This window comes from Varanus komodoensis, unplaced genomic scaffold, assembly GCF_004798865.1.
Source record: "Varanus komodoensis strain SLA01 unplaced genomic scaffold, ASM479886v1 scaffold5, whole genome shotgun sequence".
Lineage (NCBI taxonomy): Eukaryota > Metazoa > Chordata > Lepidosauria > Squamata > Varanidae > Varanus > Varanus komodoensis.
In genome coordinates, this window is record NW_025336087.1 from 29,753,936 (window position 1) to 29,781,846 (window position 27,911).

The window sequence follows — 27,911 nt, forward strand, 5'->3', positions numbered from 1 at the left end:
GATGACTGAGTGATATGGGTAATGCTTCTCCTAAAAGCAATGCCAGGAGATCTGTCAGCATCTAGTTCTAGCACTACTGTGCTTAAAAACCCAGGGCACAAGATTAAATTGTGGAGATGTAACTCTTGAGAGCAATTCCACAGCTGGAGGCCTTTGAAGTCACACATTTGTGCTCCTAGCAAAGGTATCATATTTGGAAGACAGCTCACACAGAAATGATTTAAGAATTTGTGTGGGCCCTCAGTCTCACTGTCTTTATTACAATTTTTAACTTTGTTCATGTTAACCTCCTAGAACCTACAATTTACAGATGTTCCAATTGGAAGACACAAATGGTCCACAGCAATTAATGGCCTTTTAGCAAAGCTTCTTTGCTTTACAGCAAACATCCTATTAAAATGTACATGGGACAAAGGAGGATCACAATGTAAAATGTTCTCCCACCCCATGCTAAGGAGATGGTGATGAATAACACATGATCTTTATACAGACTTTCATACTGTGCTCTGTCACCTTCTGTACTCACATTAATAGCTGCCTTTGTATCTTCAAGAATCTAGGGACTGTTTTTGATCCTGCCGTATTCTGTAACTTTACCTGACATTATCACCCCTGAATGCAGTTGTGGGTATTTGAGCCCATGCTTGCCCTATTCCTGGTTAGGACTGCTTTGTGAGTATATTGGAATGACCCTCCCAGGACTTACTTATTTACAGATTTTTACTTTTCTCCGTCACGTCCCTTCAACTGTCCCACCAAAACTAATTCAAAATTACATATCCTACCAGTGGCCACAAGAGGGGAGTGTTTCAACAAAAGTGAACCAATCCTGTATTGTTTGTACCTGTAAATGAACCCTCTCTTTTTTTCTTTTCCTTTTTCCTTTTTTCTTCTTTCAGATGCACTGATAACTGCATTCTGTGAATGACTGACTATGCTCCTGGTTGGTTTTTGTAATATGTGGCAAGATTGTTCATAGAATAATTACTGTATAAAGGTCACATGTAAGCTAATGTGACTGGCCTAGGAAACAGTGAACTGTTTAGCTGATATTTTATAATTAAACAGTCCACTTGATGATCATTTCCTTGCCTCTGTTTTTCCTAACAACTCAGCTTTCCATTTCTGCCTTTTATGCCTGAAGCTGCTTCTGAAAACACCTGGTTGGGTACCACTGGGTAATGGTCAGACGTATTGGGGTTCCCCAATAGGTTCTTCTGTCACTTGCCTGGAAGTAATGTACAGCTTTATGCATGGAACTTGAGCATTTTTGTGCATGCTTTTTGCTCTCTTCTTAAAATTATATTTTTTGTCCATCTCCCATCTTCACTGTTCCCTCTTTTGCCAGTATGTGCATAACAAGTAGCTTTTTCTGGGTTCAGGGCTAGGTCTGACTTTATTTTCTTGATTCATCAATGAGGCTTATTACAGCCTGCATGAAAACTTCTGGTGATGTTTCTGCTGAAGATCTTACTGTCCTTTCTATATTTGAACACAGTTTACTACTGACAACAATTAATTGACATCTATATGGACTGCCTATATGTACACTTAAGCCTTACCTTAGACATGATCAACCCACCTAAACTCATGTCTTCCACCACTCTACTTTGCAAGCTGGAATACCCCTTATTTTTGTTGTTGGGCATGTTATACAAACTGAAAAATAACTATAATATTTTTCAGAGTACTGGTGTCCTTGTCTTTTGGTGCCTCATGGAACCAAAAGTATTTCACCGTGCAAGAGAAAAGGGCTTTTTGGACATGCCAAAGTAATCCCCAGGCGAATTCTGCATTGTATTCTTTCACCAACAGACTGCTTTGTTACATTGCTCTTGAAGCTCCCATGAGTTTTATTTCAAAAAGCTTGCCATGTGAGGTGGCAACTATTGTTCAAGAATACAGAAGTCCAAAGGTATCTTGGGCAGATAAAACCAGGTACTTTGAATCCTGGCCCATGCTGGTAAGAAGCCCTGTACTCTGGAGGAGAATGATTGGCATACACTTTTAAAAAATGTGTTTTGTGTTCTAGAGCTACCCAAAACTGGACAAGCATGTAATAATTTGCTACAATGATACATTACTATGTATTGATTTATTATTATACCAATGGTTTCTATAACTTGTAAGAAAAGATTAATCAGTTCAAACAACTAGATTGTTTTTAAATCCTTTTAATCCTCCTGTGTATCATTTTATTATCTGTGATACTATATCAGTCTTTATACATTCTCTGGAATCTTTTTTTAAATGCTAGCTACATTTGCTTTCCTATTGCATGTTAAGTCTATTTCCTGCATTTATGTTTCTAAATCTGGAAGAAAGTATAGAGGTGAGTGACACCAGAGTATTATAGAAAGGCTACAGAAACATTGCCTGTGGCAATTGTAGATTGCTGGCATTCTGTGTACCAGCTCTCTTGTCATCTAAAGAATAATAGCAAGTTGCTAAACCTTCAGTAATACATTATAAATGTGTATTAAGATAAACAAGTTTAGGGTATTTGTTCTTTTAACAAGATTTAGATTAGTATAGATTTAACCATCAAATTTCATGTCTATTCTTTCCCAGACTGTGAGAATACAGAAAGAGATAATTCTGTGTGGGGCTGGGTTCCCCCAAATGTTTAAGAAAAAATAACATAGTTTCAAATATGCATTTAGAAATGCATTTGGAATTGCATCACAGCTATTTACCTTTTCTTTTTAGAAGTAGAAACTGAGCCATATGCAGAATACATTGTTAATGGTGGCGCATCAGGTGAATGGGAACATTAGGAAGAAAAATCCAGTCCACTGGACCAAATTTCTCCTACATAGGTTCCATGTGTATAAAAACAAATATAGTTAATATAATAGCTGAAACTTGTGTCTTCATTTATAGATCTCTCTTGCTTGCTGAGCTTGAAAAAGAAGAAAAAGAAAAAGACTGGTATTATGCTCAACTTCAGAATCTGACAAAGAGGATAGACAGTCTTCCTCTTACCGAAAATGTAAGTGGTAATAGTAGCAACCTATTCTGTTATACTGCAACATAATATACAGTACTTGTGTGTTTTACAGTGTTTTTGAAATGCATTACTTTAACTTTCATGCAAAGGTCATGTGCACTTACTGGCAATTTCCTGTGTAAATTTAAAATATTACACTGCTATCCCCAGGCCAGTTCTAAAATGCTTTTAGAAAGTCAGTGTTAAAGAGGGAAATATCAGGCTAGCATTGACAACCTCCTTCCAGACAGGAACCTGTTTTCTGGAAATGTTTTATGCAGGTTTATACAAGGTATTGACATTTTTTGCAGTCTTCTTTGCTTAACAAATTCTGAGAAAAAGTGGCATCTATAAAAGAAACTGATAATCAAGGATAATATTGGACTCAAAGAGTTCTGCATTATACTAAGCTAACAGCATAACTAGTATGGTTTACAAACTCTGTCAGGGGAAATTAGCCAGTTATAAGTGAATCAGCACCATTGATAAGATTCAGGATTATATGTATTCTATGCATCTGGATAGGCGGCAATGAAGCTGCACATTGTGAAAAGACTTTGTCTTAGCAAGAGCAGCAAGGGGTTTTTGCCATTCTTGCTTAACAGCTTGCTTGCCTGGACCTACAAATAGGGCTAGTCATCTGGGGATGGACAACATGACAATCCTTTGTGGGTCCAAGAACCTGTACAAGCCATGGATTGTTAGCCCACAAACAACAACCCTGAGGGAAGCTGTCCAGGTGGGCACTGCTTTAGAGAAGGAAGACTGAAAGGTTTTCAAAATGGAACTGCAAATATCTATTTACTTATTTAAAAATTTTGTATCCCACCCTTTCCAGAGTCTCAGGCAGTGATAACATAGATAAATAAGACATAGCATCACAATAATATATGAAATCAACATTAAAACAATACTGACTTTTAAAATGCTGAGAAAATAAAAAGGTTTTGGCATGGCGCTGAAATGAAAAAAGTGTTGGTGCCAGGCACACCTCTCTGGGGAGCCCATTCCATATTTTCTTGGCCCTTTACTTGTTTATACATTTATTTGTATGCATGGCCTTATTTTGATAATTTAGCTTTTTGTCACATTGAGAAAGCCCATTCTCATAGGTTTTGTTCTAATCTGTCTATAAAGATTAGGAGTCAGTTCACAGTCAGAAACCACCATCAAAGTATTTCGGTATGGGGTTTCTTGTGGCAGTGTCAGGTGCCATTTTGGAAATTCAGGCTATGGTGGGAGCACCTTTTAGCATGTTATTCCATTTGTACCTGGTGAGGGTGGGTTGTCAGGGTGGTTAAGAAGCCATCTGTAATCCTAAAACAGGCCCTGGGTTCTGAATGGCTTCTTAAACCACCCCAGCAATTTTCCCTTACCAGATTTCTACATAATGACAAGCTGAAGCACATCCTCAATGCAAAATGGCAAACCTTATGTAGAAAGTCACCCAGAATATAACATGGCATAATTACACTTTTAAATGCCTTGTTTAGATTATGTACATGGAATGTCAGCATTGCAATTAATTGGATTTGTTTATTTTTGTTTCTAGTTCTCCTTACAGACAGATATGACCAGAAGACAACTGGAGTATGAGGCAAGACAGATTAGGGCTGCCATGGAAGAACAGCTAGGTACTTGCCAGGACATGGAGAAGAGGGCACAGGTAATCATATATCCAGATTTTGTAATCCATCAATCGTTTGTCTGTGCCATTTAGTAAAGCTAGAATTTTAAATATTGTGTGTTTAAATTTGCTTTGGAAAGAAATACTGTCTCCCATTCAAAATGTATTTTTGATTATTCTGTCATAGGTAAAATACTGTGCAAAATACTAGGAACAGCAGCATTGGGTTTTATTCTGTGAATTTAAAAAATATATAATGTCATAGGCTACAGTGACACAATTGTAACTTTTTGACTTAAACAAAAAGTCAAACGCCTGCCCCTTGTTTATCTTTTTCTTCCTGCACCTGTCTTGTAGCCTCATCTGTGGCAGACAGCTTCTGTGAACTTCTGCCCCCTACAACCCTTTTCTCCATTCTTATTGAAGAGTTGACCTGGGAAATATAGGATTACATCACAGAATGGTGGAGATACTAAGTCCAAATAACCAGCAGACCTCTTGATCTGAATTTTCACTTACCTTCACAATACAAAAAGTCAGGCTTGATGAGGGTGCAGAAGTCAAGGTGGGCTTGACACTTTCAAGCTTTTGAGGGAAAAGATCAGGCATTAAGAGGAAATAGCACTAAGTTACATCCGTCCTTGTGGTTCATTGATCTTGGTTCTGCAGAGTTTAGCAACACAGGAGAACTGTTCTTGTTACAGAGAAGTGGTAACAAAATGTTACTAGAGCAATTGATACTCCAAGGTCCATTTAGCATAGGAAAATCATTACTGACTAGCAATACAGGTTGCTGCAACCTCCCAGAGACAATAATGCATCAATGCATGTAAAAGTATTTCTCTTAAGGTTCACTGAACTAAGAATGATACCAGCCAAGTATTGTCTATGTAGGTACATATGTACAGAAATGAATGATTTGACTTATTAAAATCACAGTAGGCAATTTAATATATTCTCTCTTTCTGTAACAACGTAAGAGTAGTTCCATTGGATTGGATCAAAAGCCATCTAGTCTACTCTCTGCTCACAAAGCAGCCAACCACTGGGAAACCTGTAACAGCACAATTTTGCCCATGTTCCCCAGTAACTAGTGTGCATAGGCATACTGCCTCTAATACTGAAAATGGCATATAGGTATCAGTACTAGTAGCCATTGATAGCCTTCTCCAGAAATTTGTCCAGTCCTGTTTTAATGCCATCCAGATTGGTAGCCTATGTCCTGTGGTAACACATTCCCTAGATTATGTGCTTTGTGAGGATGTACCTCCTTTTATTTGTTCCAAATCCCCTACCAGACGGCTTCATGGAATGTCTCTGGGATTTACTATTTTGTAGCACATCACTGTTTAAAACTATTTTCTAAAATATTATTATATTTATATTCTTCCTTTTTTCTTCTTGCAAAGAACTTAACATGGCTTGCATAGTTTTCTTCCTAGCTCAGCAGTTCACTTCACATATTGTAGTAAGTGAATATGGGGGAGAAACTAGTTGCCTAAAAGGACATTATGAGTAACAACTTTTTATAATATCTAGAGCAAATTTTGACAGGAATAAGTGAGAAATAATTAGGAAGTTGTGATAAGGATCTTTAAGATGTCTGTGGCTGTAAAGGGTTAGTAATCTGATGCCTTCATCTCATGGTTTGCCCTAGACTCCTTCAGCATCCTTTATAGCAAGGAATAGATATTTTTTCACATGAATTATAAAAACACTGTTGGAAATGACCTTAACAATTTTTCTTGTTTATCATAATGGAAACTTAACAAATTCATTTATATTTTATTATGAAATGTTTTAATATAATGAAATCATAAAGCAGAAGGAAGCACAATGATGCATAAATTTGTGAAGAAATCTTTAACCTGATGATCTTTCCTTTGATCTCTCTGCAAAATACTTTATATGGGTGATCATTTACAACAGGTGGTCTCCAACCTGTTATATTAATGCCAGTGAAGCAAATGGTACATTGACTATAACAGGTATGGGAAGAAATCTTTGACAAAGAAAGGCTGGAAGGAAAGTGAAATCCACCACCACCAAGGGTCCTTGGTACAACAGGGTAGTTGGTAAAGGGTGATCTTCACTCCCTTCTACCTGATGTTTTGCAGTGAGGGTCTGTTTTTTCTTGTTTCATTTGAAGGAATGAAGAAATGGCTTGTTTGATTTGCATGGGAATGAGGAGTGAGCAGTGAGAGTAATATAAAGAAAGGAGAGTGGGGGAGGGAATGGGAGGGAGAAGGAGCGCCCATCAATAAAAAGAATTAAAAAAGAACCTGGGAAGAGGTTGAGGAGAAGAAGGATGAAGAGCTGGACGGAAGGAAAGACGGAAGGCAAGAGAGACAAATGGGAAGGAAGGAAGGAAGGAAGGAAGGAAGGAAGAGGAGCCAGAGCCAGAAAGAGAAAGAGAAAGCTCAGTCGGAGGGAGGGAGGGAGGTGTGAGGAATCCATGGGGAGGACTCAAAATCCATCAAATTGTCTTGGTTCAGCTTCCCCTGATTCTGGTTCATTGACAACATGCTGGCATGTGCTCACTACGCTGTGAGCTGAGCCAGCTTGTGGATGTTTATTTGTGAAAGAAACCATAATTAGCATATTTTCTCTACTGCCAATAGAATATGTGCAAAATAGTATCTGGAAGGTATGCGATTTTAACATGACTTGTGCAATTTGTGCCAAACCATATGCTTTTTGGATGCCATGTGGCTTGGACAGATTTGCACAAGTTGTGCAAACACTGGATGCTTTCTGTGTGCTACTTTGCACAAATTCTATTGGTAAACCATGAAAAAACCCCTTTGGCTCTGCTAACTTCCATTCATTGATTTGGACGTGGGTGGGAAATTCAGTGAACTCAAACAATCTGGATTTCCCTGTACATCTCTAGTGTCAGGTACTTCTGTAGTGCCAGCCCAGGATCTGGGCTGCTCTAGTGGCTAGAACCAGAACTACCACCACCACATTTGCAGGATTGGTCTCACACCTTGCTGGAGCTCTCAGTCTACTGACAAGTGCCAGCTGGGAGTTCTTGGAGAAGAACTATATAAGAGCAAGCTCTTTCTTCAGAACTGGCCTCAGAAGCACAAGCCATCCTGTTTGCTGCTATGCTTGCATCCTGCCTGACCTTTTCTGCTCCTGGTTCCTTCTGTATATCCTGCATCTTGAAATGTCTCCTGCCTTGTCATGCAGGTGCAACAGCCCAAGTCTTCCTTTAGCTGCAGTACCTGCACCTTACCTGACTGTTCCTGCTCCTTGCCCTGTTTCCTCCTTTGCCATGTTCCCTCAGCATTAAAGGTCCTCCTGTTTTGTTCCTGTGTCTGCATTGAACCTGACTTTTCCTGCACCTGGTACCTTCTTTGTCTCCTGCATCTTGCCCTGTCTCCTGCCGTGCCATGTTGCCTCAACAACACAGGTTTGCCTGTTTGCTGCTATGGCTGCATCCTGCATAATGGTTCCTGCTCCAGGTTCCTATCCTTCCATGTTGCCTTGCTCTTGTGCTTGCTGCCTTGTCGATGTATCCTGCCTCACCGTATTGCCTCAGTAATGCAAGGCTTCCTGCAAGCTGTGTTTCATCTCTGCATCTTGCCTGACCCTTGCTGCATCTGGTTCTTGTTGTGTATTTTGTCTTGCCATGTATCCTGCTGTACTGCATCTCCTTCTCTGTTACCCTGTCCAAGGTACCTACACCTCTGCTTGTCTTCCTGGTTCTTGACCCTTGGCTTGCCCCTGACCATGCCCTTGTCAGCCCTCATGTATTCTTCTAGTTCCTGGCCTCAGCCTGTCCCATGACTATGATTTGGACTTTGCATTAAACCAGACCTGGGCATTGTATGGCCCGCAGGCCACATCCAGCCCAATGGCTGACCCTGACTGGCCCGCATGAGGTCACTGGCAAATTAAAAGTCAATGCAAATATATATTGTCATTCAAACCCAAAACAGACTAGATTTCTCTCACTGAACAACAACAACAAAAAAGAACTGAGGTAATGCAAACAAACAAAGCTGGATGCATTTATAGGGAATCCAAAGGCAACTTGGATTGTTGAGTTTTCTGTTTCTCTGTTCTGTTATAATTCATAAGGACTGTACCTTACTATGTTAAGCATTGGGAGATTACATATGTTGTAAATTTGCACTATATAGGTAAAATTGAATTTATTGCTTTTCATGTAATGTTAATGTTCATGTTAATGTTTTTGTGAATATTCATTAAATAGTGTTGTAATGTTTCATTTACTGTTTTTATAGAGATATATATTGAGCAGAGCTGTAAGTGCACTGGTCTGGCCCTTAACAACTGTCAAAGTTTCTCATGTGGCCCCATAGGAAAATTAATTGCCCACCCCTGCATTAAACCATGCTTTTGGATTCATTCTTTTCTGGAGTTCTGTTGCCCTGGTCCTGGTGTCTCTTTGCTCTTGTCACCAGGACAAATGCAGAGGTGTGGGGGAATACCAATTTTTTTATATATTTCTTTCCCTGCTAACTGCTTGAAATTTATACTGTTTCAGGTGAGAGTGGCTAGAATTCAACAAATTGAGAAAGATATTCTACGCATAAGACAAGTCCTGCAGTCACAAGTTGCAGAAACAGAGGTCAGTTTTTATTTTGTATCTTTTGCAAAGTATGTGCTCTGCCACTCTCTAAGCCATGGTTAGAGGGTTGCGAGTGCCCCATGTGCTTCTGTTTCTTCAGATGTGCATGTGTGTGTCATGCACACATTTTTTTCTATCTCCTTCCACACCACTTGTCCTTCTGTCAGGCCTTAGCATTCTTTCTTCCAGGCTTCTGGCAAAGATTTTGTTGGTCCAGAAAGCATTTAATTAAAGTGCTGCTCCTGTTATTTTAGGATTGCTACCTATATTATTGTTTGGTGTTCATTTTCTTTTTGGCAATGTTTTCATTTATGGTATGGTACTCTTGCTGTATAACAGTTTTAATGTGAAATCACTTGGAACCCACTTTGTGAGAAATAGCAAGACATAAGCATTTTAAATGAATACCTTTTTGGAACCAACCATGGCACAACTTCACTGTGCAATTTATGCAAAATGCAGATTTTATTCTTCCCTATTGGATCTATTAAAACACTTACTTAGAGTTTGATTTTGTCTTATGTTCACTGTTGTACTGTACCTTACTGACTGTGTGCTGAGATCATATTCTACAACTTCTGAGGTGCAGCAGGGGGCAGTACTGCAGAAAGTCTTCTCATTGGTGATGCTCCCTTTGTGGATCAGTCATTATAGTTGCCTGGTATTACCTGGCTTTATGTTGTTTGAGTTCCACTGTCAGACAAAGATGTTATTTCCCCTGGGTCTTTTAAATGGGGTATTTTAATCTTTAGTGTTTATCCTGCTGTTTATGGTTTATCTGCTACTTTTAGGGCTGATTATATTGCTTGTTTTGTGTCTTAGCTGGGGTGGTAGGGAGTGTCCTAAAGGCTAAAAGGGGTGGCAGGAAGCATTCTGCAAAGCAGGAAGTAAGGAGGATGTACCACCTGTGCTGTGTGCATGTGTGTTGCCTGGTGCGTATGGGTGTGTGTAAGTTGCTTTGTTTGCTTTGGCATGGTAACTGTAGCTTTGCCATAGTGTCTGACCATACTTCTATCTGTTGCTCAGTTTCTTGACCATGTTGTTTGTCTTTGAGTCTATGTAGTTTTGTTGTTGTTGTTGTTGTTGTTAGTCATGAAGTCGTGTCCGACCCATCGCGACCCCATGGACAACGTTCCTCCAGGCCTTCCTGTCCTCCACCATCCCCCGGAGTCCACTTAAGCTCACACCAACTATGTCTATGTAGTTTACCTTCTGTTAAATGGAAACTGGAGTAGAAAGCTGTTGGGTTCAGAAAATATTTTGTGTTTGAGATCAGACATCAGGTCTGCCTGTTTTGAGTTCTCAGATAAGTAAATTTTCTCAACTTGTCCCGTTTGTCTTCTAGGAGATGAGAATTTTATGAAAGGCCATGCCTACTGTAGTAGCCATTTTATGGATGGCAGTCCCCTTCAGCAGCCATTTTGTGTGTTTGATCACAATGCTTCCAACATTTCAAATATACCCACTGACCCAAAAAGGTTGGGAATCCTGCTCTCCTCTCTTTGTTGTCAGATGATGGTGTGATGTAACTGAATAGCTAGGCACCCACTTACTACATTATCTTTTTGAGGATTGTTGATAATTTTTGGTCATAGTCGAACAACAGGAAGTCTACTAAGCAGATAGCTGACTGGTATGCCAACCATGAATCAGTGAATTGGGGAGGAGATAAAACACAAGGTTGCAAGGATGGTATGGCCTTTTTGAAATATATAACTTTAGCTGTCAAACAAAATTTAATCTTTCTAGACCACCTAGAGAGCTTTCCTTATGGGGCAATATAAAAATGTAATGAATGAATGAATCAGTAAAAATTACATTGGCTTTATTTTAGTTTATTTCATGTCCAAATTGAGGCTATGTTAGTAGGATTTCATTCAGTTTGATGGTTATGTTATATGTATGTTACATGCAGTAGTTTCTCTCACATCAGAGAAACACCTTCATAAACCTAATTTATGAAGGCATGCCTGCTTGACCAAAAAACCTCTATTTGATGGATTTATATGAATTTGAATTAACTACTGTGTAATGTCACATAGAATATAAATCTGATTGAACATAATGGATTTGGTTTCGCTTATTCTGGGTCCCAGATTATCGTGTTACTTACATGTTCAGTTTAGTTCCTGCTGTTAACTTTAGGTATATTCCAACAGTCTGACATAGTACTGACCTCCTTTGAAGAGACAGGTCTGCCTAACCCCTCTTGTCTGTGAATCCCTTAAAAATCTATCCAGTAGGGTTTTCTGCATACATCTGTGTGCCTGTACGGTGTGGGGTGTTCTGTATGCAGTTCTGTGTTAATTTGAGTCAATATTGAAAACCTGTTTTTTATATTCTGTCAGAGTGCTTTTAGAAGAAGAAGAAATGCTGTTTTTTCCTTGGTGGACAGCTTCATTAATCTAGTTAAAGAATCATTAGGCTAGGAACAAGGCACATGTTTAAATCTCTTTCTTTTTAAGATGGTTACAGTTTAGGTCATGATGTAACTGTAATATGGAAAGATTCCATTAGTACGAAGTGACGTACTATGTATATTTTGGGCTATCCACCCAGGAAGTGTTTCTGTTTGATTGCAAAGCATAAGTAATATTTTAACTGTACCACTCATAGCCTCCAGTAAATGCATAGATCATGTGACACTGCAGAGGAGACAGTTGTTTGCTCCAATTCTGTTATATTTCTGATAGTGATGTGAGCACAGCTGGTGGAGGATGGTGTTTTGTGTCTCACAGCAAATCCTTTGTCTTCTAGGGCTATAATCCTCAGAGGACATGCTTCATTTTCATCCTGCAATTTTGCTAATACAGACGGTCTCGGCTGCTAATTATTGAGACTAGAGGTTATGAAATGCAAAGCACAGTTCAATGGCTATATGAAGCTACAGCTTTGATGCATTCACAGGTTTAAGAAAGATGCACATGATAAAGTGTATTCTACTTCTTTATGTAATGCTGTAAACCCGTACATTAACAGAGGACACCTCCAAGCAAGCATGATGCAGGCTCGCATGAAGCTGAGAGGCAAAATGAAGGTCAAGGAGCAGCAGAAATCAGTGTGGCAACTGCTGGCAGTAGCCAGGTAAAGCCAGGATTTTATTTATAAGTAATGCTTAAACATACGGTGCTTTTGGGGGTTGGAAGTAATAATTCTGCTCTGGTAAAAAATGTGCTTGAATGGATTTTTTGTATCTGTTGAATCAGAAAAGTAGTGCTATTAGAGGAGATAAAAGTTATTTAATCTTTTGAAAGGATATTCCTTAAAAATTATAAATATTCTACATTATGAGACTAGTACAGTTCTTGATCAAAGGGTTATTGTGCATAAATTTAAACTGGAAATGATAAAACCTCTTTGAAATGGATTTTGTTATTTTTTTAAATGTTAAAAAATAATGAAAGCGATTTTCTTTTATACTATTTTAAAATGGCTACTCAAATGACATTGAAGTAGAAGTTTCTGATTAGAATAATTTGCTTTTTTCAATTAAAGGCTATGTTATATAAATCAAATAATTTGATCAAATTGTGCATGTATATTGAAATGGGAAATACTTTTGCTGCTGTTAGCTTGTACTATGCAAAATTTGAATGTTGTCCAGCTATGTCTTTATATATAGAATATTTTTAGCAATCATTTAGACAAGAATATTATATAATTTAATATAACTAAATTTTTCTTCAATCATATGTGAGTATGCTGTAGAATCTTTACATTAGTAACCCAAATTATTGTATATTCAGACCCTTGCATATTTCTTAAATACTGTTTGACTATAAAACCATTTAAATTCATAAAATTATAAATTGCTTTAAACTATTTAATGCTATATGGCTTCACATATGTGAAATTTAGCTTGTTTAGACTGCATTATTCTTTCCATACAACTCATCCTGTCATTGAGACTACTCAGCATTACGAAGCTGAAAGGTTAGCTACCCAGTTCAAAAATATATTTTATTTTAATTTTCTGATCCTTTTCTGAGCATTAACCTGGGACCCCATTCTAAATCTTTATGAAAGCAATGCTCTGATCTAAAAAAGCATAACTTTGTTTGGTATGAGGCCATGTTATTGTAAATAAGTTGTGATACACCTTGTAAAATTGGGGGTTTTTTTAACTCATACAAATGGGAATTTACTGTGAATGAATTTTATTTGTACATGAGCAGGGAATGGAAAAAGTTCCTTCCGATCAATGAATTTGGGATGAATATAAAAAAAATTGAAGTGTTATGTTTAGTGCAGCTTTCCATTTTTCTTTAAAAATGTGATTAAAGTATTATTTTTCCTTAGCTTTATGGATAAGAGTGACTCAGCCTGTTTTGTTGTAAGACATTTGGGATTACTTACTTTTAATGAAAGGCCATGGATAGAAGGCTTAACGGAGCTCTGTTATTTCTGGAACTCAGCTCAGTTCACTTTTGTGCATTATAACGTAAATTGCTGAAATACAAGAACTCAACATTTTAGTTATTCCAAGCAAGGTTGAAAAGCAATATAACTTGATTATTGATCCACCATGGATACTGTTTTCTAGAAGGCAGCCTTTTCTTTTGTAGCACTGCATTGGTCTGCATTTTCTTTTGCTCTTCCTCGTTTTGCTTTGGTACAAGATGTGAAATTTGCTGATTTTTTTCCAAGTTAACTGATGGATTTGAAATAGTTTCCTTTTTAAAACAGGAGAAACATCAATTTGAAATGTGTTCAAGGAACAGAATACTATAACGAGAATGAAAAATATAGCATATAAGATGAGAAGAGTAATAGAGATATTAGACTAGAGATATAGGAGTGGCTAACTGGAGGAAAAAAGTAAGATTGGCTGTGAGTGGGTGGGAGGTAAGAATGAGAGAACAGCAATTGCATGTGCTACACAGTCATCTATTTTACTAGATGGATGAGGGTCTCTTTTGAGTGGCTTGGATCCCAAGAAACACTGGTGGGATCAAGTGGGCAGAAACTGACTTTTCTAGTCCTTTCCTTCCCCTCACAGTCCTTTCCTGAGAGTAGTGGAAACCATCCCAAATGTGGGGTAACTGGTGAGACAGGGAACTGAGAAGGAAGGGTGAATCACAAAAAATCATGGAAAGCACTTTGTGAGCAGATCTCCTACTTTCCAGTGATCCTCCCTATCCCTCTTTGTCTCCTGTGCAAAAGTTCACCTGAAGGATCCCCTGACCTTCAAAAGAGGTTTTTTGGGGTACTGCTAAGCAGAGGAAGGGGCACAGTCACCTTCTGCAGATACTTCTTTGGATTCAAACTAGTGATATTAATAAATATAGCACAGCTTGATTTGGGCCTTGTAACAAATTCTAGACTTTGTGGTAGAATACATTGATCAGTTATCACTATAAAGGCTGATAATGTTTAGCAATATAACTTAGTAAAATCAAGTCTGATAGAAAGTGCAAGATTAATATACAATCACACATTACATGGACATAGCATTCCTTTTTATTTATTTTTTAATTTCTGTGATAGGGGATAGTTCTGTGCTATCAAAATATGCAGAGACTCTTTTTTCTTGTTCTCTTATTACTCTTTCGTACTTTTATATAGTCCATTTCTCTCTCAGTTACACAACCTTCTTTGATTGTGTGATGGAGTGAGATGTGTAAAATTTATGCAAATTTAAGAGGCACTATTGATACTAATGGATTCAGTTTGCACCCAGACCTCAAGAAAAGAAGTCCTCAACTGAACACAGTAGGCTAGGGAAACCTAAGTCTAAGCTCCTTTATATCTATGGAGTGTTTTGGGAACTTGAGCCAAGTATCAGTCAGCCAGTACCCCAAGCTTCCCCCTGACACACACACCACACACACAGACCTAGTTCACATAAGAACATAAAAGAACCTTGCTGGATCAGACCAAATGTTTATCCACTCCAGCATTCTGTGGCAAACCAGCTACCCACAGGATTCCTCAAGCAGGGTTGGTGCAAGATTTCCTCCTGCCCAAGCTCCTCAGCAACTGATGTATTCCATGCATGCCACTTCTAGTAAAGGAAGGGTAGTGGCCACTGATAGCATTCTTCCTTATGAATTCTCTCCAATCCCTTTTTAAAACCTTCTATGAGTCTATCAAAGTGAACCAGATTGGTGGCTATCACTACTTCCCATGGCAACAAATTCCAAAGTTTATCTTTGTGAAGGAGATTCTCCTTTTATCTGTCCTGAACCTCCCACCCACTAGCTTCATAGGATGTCCCCAGGTTATGGGAGAGTGAGAAAAATGTCTTCCTCTTTACTTACTGTACACCATGCATTGTTTTAAATCCCTCTATCATGTCTCCCTTTACTTGCCTTTTTTTCTTAGCTGAACTGTCCCAATTGTTGTAGCTGCTTCTCATAGGGGAACTGTTCCAGCCCCATGATCACTTTTGTTGTCCTTCTCTACACTTTTTCCAACTCAGTAATGTCCCTTTTTAGGTGAGGTGATCGGAACTGAACATGATATTCCAAGAGTGGCTACACCAAAGATTTGTTTAAGGGAAGTAAGATTTTGGCAGTTCTGGTTTCGACCCCTTTCAAAATTATGCCTAGCATGGAGTTTGCCTTCTTCACAGTATCTGCGCAGTGGTCCGACATTTTAATTGAGCTGCCCACTGCTACCCCAAGATCCCCTTCTTGCTCATTCACTACTAGTTGAGGTCTCATCAGCCTATTCTTGAAGGTAGGATTTTTTGCCCCAACATACATTATACTTGTTCATATTGAACTGCATTTGCCATTTTGATACCCATTCTCCCAGCTTGGAGCCCTCAGAGTTCCTTAACTACCCTAAAAAGTTTAGTGTAATCAGCAAACTTGGCCATTTCACCCTTGATTCCAGATAATTTAGGAATAGGTTGAAAAGCATCCGTCCTAACACAGAACCCTGTGGGACTCCACTGGTTACATATCTCCATTGGGAGAAGTTTCCATTCATTCCTACCCGCTTTCTTCTGTTCTTTACCCAGTTAGTGATCCATAAGAAGATCCCTTCACACACATACTTTTTTATTTCATGACTGCTTAGTTTCCAAAGGAGCCTTTGGTAAGGGACTTAGTTTATTTGAACTTCTGAAAGGCTTTTGGCAATGTTTACCTGCTCACCCTGTCTGCGTTCTTATTGACACTCTCAAAGAATGTGGGTTAGTAAGACAAGACTTCCCCCCTGTGGATGCAATGCTGATTTTTTTTTTCAGGAGGGCTTGTCCCTCTATGCACTTACCGATTCTAACTTTAATCATGCTTTCTAGCAGTTTACCCTAACTGGACTGTAATTTTCCAGATCCACCTCCCTCCCCGATCCTTTTTTTAAAATGTGTGTTATATTGGCCATAGGAACCTGGAATGCAAGATCCATGAATCAAGGCAAGCTGGACATGGTCAAACGAGATGACAAGACTGAACACTGACATCTTAGGAATCAGTGAACTAAAATGGTCAGGAATGGGTGAATTTAATTCAGATGACCATCAGGTACACTACTGTGGGCAAGAATCCCTCAGAAGAAATGGAGTAGCCTTCATAGTCAATAAAAGAGTAGGAAAAGCAGTACTGGGATACAGTCTCCAAAATGACAGAATGATCTCAGTTCAAATCCAAGGAAAACCATTCAACATCACAATAGTCCAAGTCTATGCCCCAGTCTATGCCCTGGTGCTGAAGTTGACCAGTTCTATGAAGGCCTACAAGACCTCCTAGAATTAACACCAAAAAATGCTGTCCTTATCATCATGGGGGATTGGAATGCTAAAGTAGGAAGCCAAAAGATAACTGGAATAACAGGCAAGTTTGGCCTTGGAGTACAAAATGAAGCAGGGCACAGGCTGGTAGAATTTTGTCAAGAGAATACGATGGTCATAGCAAACACTCTTTTCCAACAACCCAAGAGACGACTCTACACATGGACATCACCAGACGGTCAACACAGAAATCAGATTGACTATGTGCTCTGCAGCCAAAGGTGGAGAAACTCTATACAGTCAGTAAAAACTAGACCAGGAGCTGATTGTGGCTCACATCATGAGCTTCTTGTTGGAAAATTTAGGCTTAAATTGAAGAAAGTAGGGAAAAGCACTAGGCCACTCAGGTATGACCTAAATCATATCCCTGATGAATATACAGTAGAGGTGACAAATAGATTTAAGGAATTAGATCTGATAGCCAGAGTGCCTGAAGAACTATGGACAGAGGTTCGCAACATTGTACAAGAGGTAGCAACTAAAACTATTCCAAAGAAAAAGAAATGCAAGAAAGCAAAATGGCTGTCTGAGGAAGCTTTACAAATAGCTGAGGAAAGAAGGGAAGTGAAAGGCAAGGGAGAAAGAGAAAGATATACCCAATTCTGAATGCAGAATTCCAGAGAATAGCTAGAAAAGATAAGAATGCCTTCTTAAATGAACAGTGCAAAGAATTAGAAGAAAACAATAGAATAGGGAGGACCAGAGATCTCTTCAAGAAAATTGGAGATATGAAGGGAACATTTAATGTAAAGATGGGCATGCTAAAAGACCAAAATGGCAGGGACCTAACAGAGGCAGAAGAGAGTAAGAAGAGATGGCAAGATTTCACAGAAGAACTAGACAAGAAAGAGCTTAACGTCCCTGATAACCACGATTGGGTAGTCACTGACCTTGAGCCAGACATCCTGGAATGTGAAGTCAAATGGGCCTTAGGAAGTCTGAGCAGCAACAAAGCTAGTGGAGGTGACAGTATTCCAGCTGGCTTGAAGACGATGCAGTAAAAGTGCTACACTCAATATGTCAGAAAATTTGGAAAACTCGACAGTGGCCACAGGATTGGAAAAGGTCAGTTTACATTCCAATTCCAAAGAAGGGCAATGCCAAAGAATGTTCAAACTACTGCACCGTTGCACTCATTTCACGTGCTAGCAAAGTTATGCTCAAAATCCTACAAGCTAGGCTCCAGCAGTATGTGGACCGAGAACTACCAGAAGTACAGGCAGGATTTCGAAGAGGGAGAGGAACTAGAGATCAGATTGCCAACATACGCTGGATCATGGAGAAAGCTAGGGATTCCAGAAAAACATCTACTTCTGCTTCATTGACTATGCTAAAGCCTTTGATTGTGTGGATCATAACAACTTGTGGCAAGTCCTTAAAGAGATGGGAGTACCAGACCATCTTATTTGTCTCCTGAGAAACCTATATGCGGGTCAAGAAGCAACAGTGAGAACTGGACATGGAACCACTGATTGGTTCAAAATTGAGAAAGGAGTTTGGCAAGGTTGTATACCATCGCCCTGCCTATTTAACTTATATGCAGAGGGGTTGGATGAATCACCAGTTGGAATTAAGATTGCTGGGAGAAATATCAACAACCTCAGATAGGCAGATGATACCACTCTCATGGCAGAAAGTGAAGAAGAACTAAAGAGCCTCTTGATGCTGGTGAAGGAGGAGAGCGTAAAAGTTGGCTTGAAACTCAACATTAAGAAAACTCAGATCATGGCATCTGGTCCTGTCACTTCCTGGCAAATAGATGGGGAAGAAATGGAGGTAGTGACAGATTTTATTTTCCTGGGCTCCAAGATCACCGCAGATGGGGACTGCAGCCAAGAAATTAAAAGACACTTGCTTCTTGGGAGGAAAGCTATGGGAAATCTAGACAGCATAGTAAAAAGCAGAGACATCACGCTGCCAACAAAAGTGCATATAGTCAAGGCTATGGTTTTCCCAGTTGCAATGTATGGATGTGAAAGTTGGACCATAAGGAAGGCTGAGTGCCAAAGAATTGAGGCCTTTGAATTGTGGTGCTGGAGGAGACTCCTGTGAGTCCCTTGGATTGCAAGGCGATCAAACCGGTCAGTCCTAGAGGAGATCAACCCCGACTGCTCTTTAGAATGCCAGATGCTGAAGATGAAACTTAAATACTCTGGCCACCAAATGAGAAGGAAGGACTCCCTGGAGAAGAGCCTAATGCTGGGAACAATAGTTGGCAAAAGAAGACGGGGATGGCAGAGAATGAAGTGGCTAGATGGAGTCACAAGTAGTCGGTGTGAGCTTAAGTGGTCTCCGGGGGATGGCGGAGGACAGGAAGGCCTGGAGGAATGTTGTCCATGGGGTCGCGATGGGTTGGACATGACTTTGTGACTAACAACAACAACATTGGCCATTCTCCAATCCTCTGTTTCTAGAGCTGATTTTAGGGGCATGTTAAATATTTTGGTAAGAAGGTCAGCAATTTCTGAGAACTTTAGGATACAGTTCCCTGGACTTAGTGACTGGTTTGTCAGTAAGATTGAGAATTTCATGCTGGGCTCATCATGAATTGTTTGACCCCTGACTCATACCAGGTAGTAATTTAAATATGCAACCCCTAATAGGGGGAATTGTTCTATTGTATGAACCTGGTCACTGTGCTTTATTTGAGGTTTAAACAATCTTTGCATAACCGTACTACAAACTTTAGCTCCATCCAGGTTTGGATATTTCATTTTTTTCTTCCTTCCTTGCCTCTGGTTGCACTGATTTCATTCCCACTCCTGTAGTCATGTGTGCGTGTGCACACACCCACACGCCATTTCAGAGTTAAATTGCAGGTACAGTCATTTGTTTTCTGCCTCTTCTTTTCCCCTCCTCCTGCTAGGATCTAAATTAGAATTGTCCCTTTCCCTCCAATCTGAGTCTGCTGTCCAAACAGAACAGTAAGGCTTGCACAGAAAATAAGGGCAGTGTGGGGGAAACAGTAGGAATGCAGAAGAAAAACATGGGCTGGCTGGCTAGCTTATATTCAGTGAAAGACCTGGATTGTGAAAATGCGGGTCTTTAGAGAGCTAAGTGGGAGGAAATAAACCCCTTCATTCTTACCGGAAGCCATAGAGGACTTTCAATTTTGTGACCTTCATATCTTGTAGCTGGTATTAGCTGGTATTTGCAGACTTTGGCATTCACAGTGACCTTTTGGGAATAGATACATGGAAAAGTATGATTTCTTATTAACATATTTTTTCCTGGATAAACACATAATTCAGCCTCTAGAGGATTGTGGAATCTTTTGCAGAGTTAACCCTGTGAAAACATGTTCAAGTTCATAATAGTTTGCAGAATAACAGCTAAATGCCAAATATCTTAACAGGTTTACAAACAAAAATACATTGTTTAAACCTAGATACTGGCAGAAGGTAGTGCATTTAATGGTCCCCTGCTAGGCCTATATGAGAAATCTGTTTGCGGGGTGGGAATCTATTGGATTTTCCGGGCTTGGTTCTCTGGTCAGCAGGAACTGAGTCCGAGTTCCTGCTGAGCACCCCCAGTACTTGTGAGATTCTTGCCAGGAATCGAACCCCATGCACTGCACAGTGTCCCTCTTCTAAATCACCTGCAGCAGCTGTTAGGGCTGTTGTACCTGATGCAGAAGGAGGTTGCTGGTTGCACCTTTCATTCCATGAGTGTTTGCAGACTTCCTCTTGACTCAGCTTGCTTTGTAAGACTGGGCTGGGCAGGACAGGAAGTCTGCAAATGCTAGAGGGACAGATTCCTCTAAGGTACGTTCCAACCCTATCTCCTACCTCTCACTTATATTTCACAGATAAAAATATAGGTTTAATCCATTACTTACTTGGAGGTTTTGCTCTGCTTACATGTCCTGATACATGCAGTAATGGTAGATAGCCATGGCAGAAAAATTGGCATACCAATCAAAATTGGATGTAGGTAAAAACCTGATTTTAAAATATAAAATACGGCATGATTTTATGGTATATACATATTGGATAGCTGTATTTGTGAAAGCCTCAGTATTTTTGAAGAGATAATTTGTTTTATGAGGACCCATACAGAGATCCCCGAAGCAACCATTGGATTTTACCAATAGTTTTGTCTGTAAGGTTAAGACAGGGGAGGGGAAACATTATATGTACCCCCCTCTAAAAGTCTGTAGATTTAAATTTAAAAAAATTTGCTCATCTTTGAATGTGGAAAATTAATATTCATATTAAAATATACTCTGTTAAAACCTGTCAGTCATTAGACGTAAAGTAGATGTTCTTAAGAGATTGCTTTAGATGTTAGCTAATCAGCATCAAAAGTGGAAGGCTACAAACTTCAATCAGTTAGTTGAAGGGCCTGATTCAGCCAAGTTGCCAGTTCAAATTAAAGGATAATACATAGTGAACTGAATACAACATCCAGTTGCAATTGCAGAATACACAAAAGTGAAAATAAGTAGATGTTCCCTTTTCTGTGGTTGTATTGGCTCCTTGAATAGACCAGTGGATGCTTCATGGTTCAGATTCCTTGACTGGACAAGCAATGCATCCATTCCTTTTGTCACACCAAGAACAAAAGACAACACCTCTTGCTATGGATATTTTAACATTCCTCTCTCTACCTAGTGCAGAGTCTGTCAGTTTGCACAGAGGCTGTAACACTGCTTTTCTTGGAGGTGCACCAAGGAGGGCAAAGTTGATTCAGTAAAGCAAGCAATTTCATTCGCATGCAAGCAACAGCCCTTATTTACTGGGAAAGGCATCTTCAGGGAAATTATCTTTGGTGCTCTTCCTGAAGGCCATAAAGTCCCAACAAGGATCCAAGAAATGATCCTGGCTTTTAGACACTGGGAAAGTTCACCATGCCACCCATTGAATCTTAATAACATCCTCACTATTCTTCTAGAAGAGCTCATGTAATACCGTTGGTGTGATCGATATTGCATTAAATTGAGAGATGGGCAATGCTGGAACTTGGGAATCTTGAACTGCCTAGCTATGTATGGCCACTCGAGACAAATGCCGTATTTCCATACCAAATCAGAAGAAGAAATAAGTTAGTTTTTCCCTTTGGTCTGTGTACAAATTTAGGAGGTTATTTTTCTCTAGTTTTAGAGAAAATAACCCTAACCCCAAAAGCCACCTTCATTTGGTTTTTAAACAGTTTAAAATTAATAATTTACAATCTACATAATAAATTAAAATCCTTAAGTACTTAACAGATATACAGCTATAACATCACAGCCATTCTTAACATGTCCCAACTGAAATTGAGGTAATTTCTTCATTCCCTGACAGGAGAGAGGACATCTCATATGACTAAGCCTGTCATATTTGGATGCGTTATGCTACCAGCGCCCCTTGATAAATGGAGGAAAAAACCCTGAGTTTGGAAATATAATTTGGTGGCTAAGTGAAGCTGTGAGAAGGAATAGTTTTGTTTGATCTAGACTATGTTGAAAGGAATAAAGTTTCCCACAAATGAACTGTTCTTTTTTCCCCAACCCACCCCCCATATTAGTTAGCCTGTCTTGTGACTTGTTTCCTGTTGAATAATGATGATGCTTTTCCTCTCTTTAAAACAATTCTGGGACAATTTAGGTTTATATTGATTTGACATTGTTCATTTAATTTAACCATAACTTCCAAATTGCACTGAATGATAAAAGAGTGAATTCTAAAAATGATTTTCTTATACAAGCACCTTTGTCATATAACTTGTAGAGTTCAGCTGCTCGGATGGACCATGAGACATCCAGTGTTATGAGTTCTAACAGTAGTTACTCTGTTCCTCGAAGATTGACAAGTCACCTGGGTACCAAGGTAACTGAAGATTTCCACAAGTTGGTAACAACACATTTTACATCAAATCACTTCTTTTTAATGGGTATTACTGGTCAGCATTTTAAACAAGTCTGCCCAAGCTTTTTCTGAGACTCTGTTTTCTGCTCAAGAAAATATAGGTGGGTACAAAAGGCAGGATTTTTCAAGTGGTGTCACCAAAACTGTGGCATGACCTTCCTCTGGAGATTATCTTTGTTTTTGACATTTCTTGAAGATTTTTAACAAGCTTTTAGTGTTTAATAGTTTACTACTTTTAGGGATTTTGACAGGTTTCTGCAATTTCTGTTAGGTTGATATACTTTTGATGCTGCTATTTTTAGAATGTAGTGCATTGTGTTTAATTGTATTTTATAACTTACACCCCTTTATGATATTTTAAAGATAGAAGTGAAGCTTTTTATATCTGTATTCAGATCAAGTTTTAAAATTACAGTAGCCATTTAATTAATAGCTTACATAGGAAAACTAAAATTTTTGACAATGCTGAACTTGAAAACATTTACTAAAAGAGCATGATGCTTGTTATATGGATATATAAAATTGAAAAATAAATTCTAAGTATGGTATTCAGTGAAATGCATCCATCTATTATTAATGTTGAGCTGAAATGTTATGTGTAATAACATTTGATATTTGTAATAATATTCTGGTATTTGTGTACATAAAGCTATTATAGGCATGCTGAGTGCGCCATAGGTTGTTTCCTCCCTTCATCTACTCTCTTCTGGAGTGTGAATCCATACTGTTACCACTGGCAAACATTGCTGTAGCTGAGAGTTAAGTTGGAATTGATCTTAATCCAAGTTAGGCTCACCAGAATTCCCTCATACCCCAGATTCTGCAACTATGTATCCAGTGGGGCAAAGACACTGATGTATTGTGCTAGCCTAAATCTCTTCAGTACAGTGTTATTAGCTGGCACACCAGTATCCTGAGGAAATATATTTAAGAGAGAATTTGAGATAAGGAAGCCCTTTTCATTAAAGAGTAATCCATTTACCCTCCAAGAACCCTATGAGGTACTTTAGGCTGAGAGTTTGTGACTGACTCAGAGTTACATCAGTCTGGATGTCACTGAGCTTCATGGTCAAGCAGGAACAGAACCTGGATCTCTCAGGTCTTGAATCCAACCATACCACACTGGCTCTCTATCTGATCTATCTGTATGTTATCTGGTTAAACATTGACAATATAAAAACATGTAATATGGTAAAATTGTTTGCCTTTCAGGTTGAAATGGTATATTCGTTGTTGTCGATGTTGGGTACTCATGATAAAGATGACATGTCACGGACTTTGCTAGCCATGTCTAGCTCCCAGGATAGCTGCATAGCCATGCGTCAGTCTGGATGTCTTCCTCTCCTCATCCAACTTCTACATGGCAACGATAAAGACTCTGTTTTGTTGGGAAACTCCCGAGGCAGTAAAGAAGCCCGTGCCAGAGCCAGTGCAGCACTGCATAATATCATTCATTCCCAGCCTGATGATAAGCGAGGCAGGCGAGAAATACGTGTCCTCCATCTTTTAGAACAAATCCGAGCTTACTGTGAAACATGTTGGGAATGGCAAGAAGCACATGATCAGGGCATGGACCAGGACAAAAATCCAAGTATGTTGGTCAAAATGCTTTAAAATATTACCAGTAGGTTCAAAACCAGTGTGCAGGGCTCTTTAATGTCTCAGTGTTAAGTTCTAGTGTTTTGTTGGACAAATTGGTACAAGCAAGCTAAATTAAGAGATGAAACCTACAATTTGAGCTAGGCAAATCTTTTTATTTCAGTCAGTATTACTTTTGCACATTTTTACCACAACCCACCTATGTTTCTGCATTAATTTGAGCTTTTAATAGCCCTCAGATATGTATTTTAATTTTGATAAATACGGTGGTACCTTGGCTCACGAATGGTATCCATTCCACGACTCTGGTTGTGACCCAAATTGGTTGTGACCCAAGTCAAATTTCCCCATAAGATTCAATGTAAATAAGGTTAATCCGTTCTGGCCCCTCCAAATGTGGTTGTAAGCCAATTTTTGGTCACGAGCCAAGTCAAATTTCCCCATAAGGTTCAATATAAATAAGGTTAATCTGTTCTGCAACTATTTTTTTTTTTAATCAGAAATTTTGAAACAAAGTGACAACAACGAGAGGGTAAGTACTTGGAGGAGGGCTTTCTCTGCGGTGGCGCCCAATCTATGGAATGCGCTCCCCAGAGAGGTCTGCCTGGCGCTGTCGTCGTTTTTCGGCGCCAGGTGAAGACCTTTTTATTCAAGTATCATTTTAACTGTTAATAGTATTTAATTATTTTATTCTTTGGCCAGGGCGACTTATTTTATATTGTTAATTTATAGCATTTTAATTGATTTATGTTGTGAGCTGCCCCGAGGCTTCGGCGAATGGGGCGGCATAGAAATTTTCTAAATAAATAAACAAAGTAACAAAGTACTGTACAGTGCAGTGGAGAACACTAACCTAGCTGGGGGCAGAGGTTATTGTTTTGAGGGAGAGTTCCCCACCATAAGGACATTGGGGAGATCTCTTTCAGGGATTTCCTCTCTTTGCCTCTTAACTGCAGGGTCAATGTTGGTGAAAAATCTGTCTATAGTCACTTGTTTTTTCCTGCCCTGCATAACCCTCCAGAAATGAGAGACAACATTATTGTTCATCAGATTCAACACTCGGTTCATTACATTTATGTTGGGGTGGTGCTTCTCAAAGAAACCCTTTCATGGGTGTGCTCCTGCAGGAAAGATGGGCACAAGCTTGGCCATCTCTCTCCCCCCCCCCCCCCCCCCCAGCACGATCATGGCCATCTCCCCCCCCCCCCAAGTGGGGAGATGGCCAGGATCAGAGTTGCATTCGTGCAGGGAAGACATGCGTGATCACAGGTGCGCTCCTGCAGGAAAGAAGGGCACAGCACAGCCGTGATCACGCATGTGTTCCCTGCACGAACTCAACTGCCATCGTGGCCATCTCCCTACTCGGGGGTGGGGGGAAGATGGCTACAATCTTGGTCGCCACCCAAAGCGGAGTTTGTGACCCAAGTCAAAATTTTGATGACATTCATTTCTGTTCGTGACTCAAGGCGTTTGTGAGCCAAAGTACCACTGCAGACATTTTCAAGATCTATGGCACAATATTGGAAAAACGGGAAATCCAGTAGAAAGCTCTATTCTTTCTGCATGTTTATTTGAGACATGTAGATCAGGTCATCTTCTGGAAATAATATGTTTGAGATAGGAGAAAGAAGTAATGTGTTAGAAGGTACATGCACAATTTCTAATCAATTCAGTGTGGTATTACTTATGAAATGTGAATTTATACAGAACATTTTTTGTCTCATTGAAGCAAGAATGTTCCACTAACTTGAATACCTAACCCTCAGCCATTTATGTAGCATGTATAGTATTTGTATACCACATTTTTTGTCAGAATTGGCTTCTAAAATTTTTAACAATAAAAAGTAAAATAATTCACTATATTGGTATACAAAATTTAAATAAAATGACTAAACAAAGCCTTAAGCTAATGTTGAAAAGACAATTCTGAAGTTATCTTACGAGCCTTGCCAGGAATGCAGAGTGTAAATAAGGAGAGAAAAAACACTTTTGGTCTAGGGCTAGGTTCCTCCCTGTTCTCTCTGATAGCTGGAGGTGAGGTCATCACCTCCCATGCTGTCATCTGCCATACTCACTTTTAATTTCCCCTGCTCCTCCAAAGAAATTCTGTGCCTTTCTTTGCAGGAGACACTTTTTCTTTGCACTAGCGGTCCCACTGTGTCTTCCAGTGCCACACATACCTTGATCAAGGCATGAGTAGCATGGGAAGAGATTTGGTAAAGACTTGCCAGACCTGCTTCTGCCTGGCTGAATGGAGCAAGAGAATTCCTGTGTTATCTTTGATCAGAAATAATAAAAGGATTTCACTTTGTATCACGTGATGTCTGATTGGGAGGATGAACCACACAAAAGGGAAACCCTTTGTTATCTCCAATCAGAAATATCATGGGATTCCTCTCCAAGGAGCTTGAAGAGAGACGATTCCTCCACAGACTGGAACATGTCCTCCCTTGGCATGGAAACATGGAAGTTTCAGATAACTTCCTGTCCATTCTTCAGTCATCTGAATCTCCCTGGTTATCAGTAAATAGGGTACAATTTTGCTCTCAGAATTTATTGGTCAAGGAGGAACTTAAGGGTAAAGATTTATCTCAGAAACACTGAATGCTTTAGGGCTTTAGTTATGATGCCAACACCTTAAAAGTATCAGTTTAACATTTAGGAGTTAGAGGATCACATTACCAAGAGTGAAATATCGGCCACCCCACTTTTAGTGCATTTGCTCAATTTGCCTTTTTACTCCATTTTTCTTTACAACTGTGTATCCATTAGCCTGCATGCAGCCTTAGCCTGCTAAGATTTCACCATGGCTTCTTGTGTTCTGGGAGCCTACCTAAGGAAATTGACCAGAAGACTCCATATTTCAGATAACCATACATGCTGTCTTGTGAAGAACCAACCAAGAAAAATTATGACCCCATCTGTACAATTTTGAGGCACCATTTTTTTAAGGTGGCAAGCAAGTAACAGTCTTTCCAAAGTCCCATTTCAACATTGGTAGAAGGGCAAGGGAGGCTAGAAGAAGGGGACAGGCTTTTTTTCTGACTGTAGTCAAGTGGCTGTGTAATCATTCCAAGCTACCCCCTGATAAAGTCACTCTTCCAGGTTTAAATGTCATGACAACTTTAAAACCAAGTCATGGTTTCAGGGTTAAAATGAATCCACCTTTAGAAAATGGACTAGGTTCACATGGCAGGGGAATCCACCATGGTTGGCTGCCCAATGGTTGTGCAAACCCAGTCATTGAATTCAGATATTCACTGCCTCTTCAGATTTCTAATTTCTGCAGAAGGTCCTTTAAATTCAGATCATATTAGTGGCATCTTCTGAGCAAATGGGTGAAAGATAGCTGTTCATTATGCTAGATCATAGGTCCTCAAACTACAGCCCGCGGGATGGATCCGGCCCATGCTGCCGTTCGCTGCCTGCGCTCACCATGTGCGAGAGGCAGTGGCTTGTTCGCTCGTAGATGGTTTTGAACTCATTGGGAGATCTCCCAATGAGTT

General features: G+C 39.5%; 1 protein-coding gene across 3 annotated transcripts in view; it reads left to right on the forward strand.

Moving 5' to 3' along the window:
- APC (APC regulator of WNT signaling pathway) overlaps positions 1 to 27,911 on the forward strand; it is an 86,946-nt gene that overhangs the window by 35,528 nt on the left and 23,507 nt on the right. For all 3 annotated transcript variants that reach the window (XM_044445841.1, XM_044445843.1, XM_044445842.1), the window contains 6 exons: positions 2,884 to 2,992; positions 4,542 to 4,655; positions 9,136 to 9,219; positions 12,199 to 12,303; positions 22,669 to 22,767; positions 24,019 to 24,397. In XM_044445841.1, the coding sequence (XP_044301776.1) occupies positions 2,884 to 2,992; positions 4,542 to 4,655; positions 9,136 to 9,219; positions 12,199 to 12,303; positions 22,669 to 22,767; positions 24,019 to 24,397 (890 nt within the window). The remainder of the gene's footprint in view (positions 1 to 2,883; positions 2,993 to 4,541; positions 4,656 to 9,135; positions 9,220 to 12,198; positions 12,304 to 22,668; positions 22,768 to 24,018; positions 24,398 to 27,911) is intronic.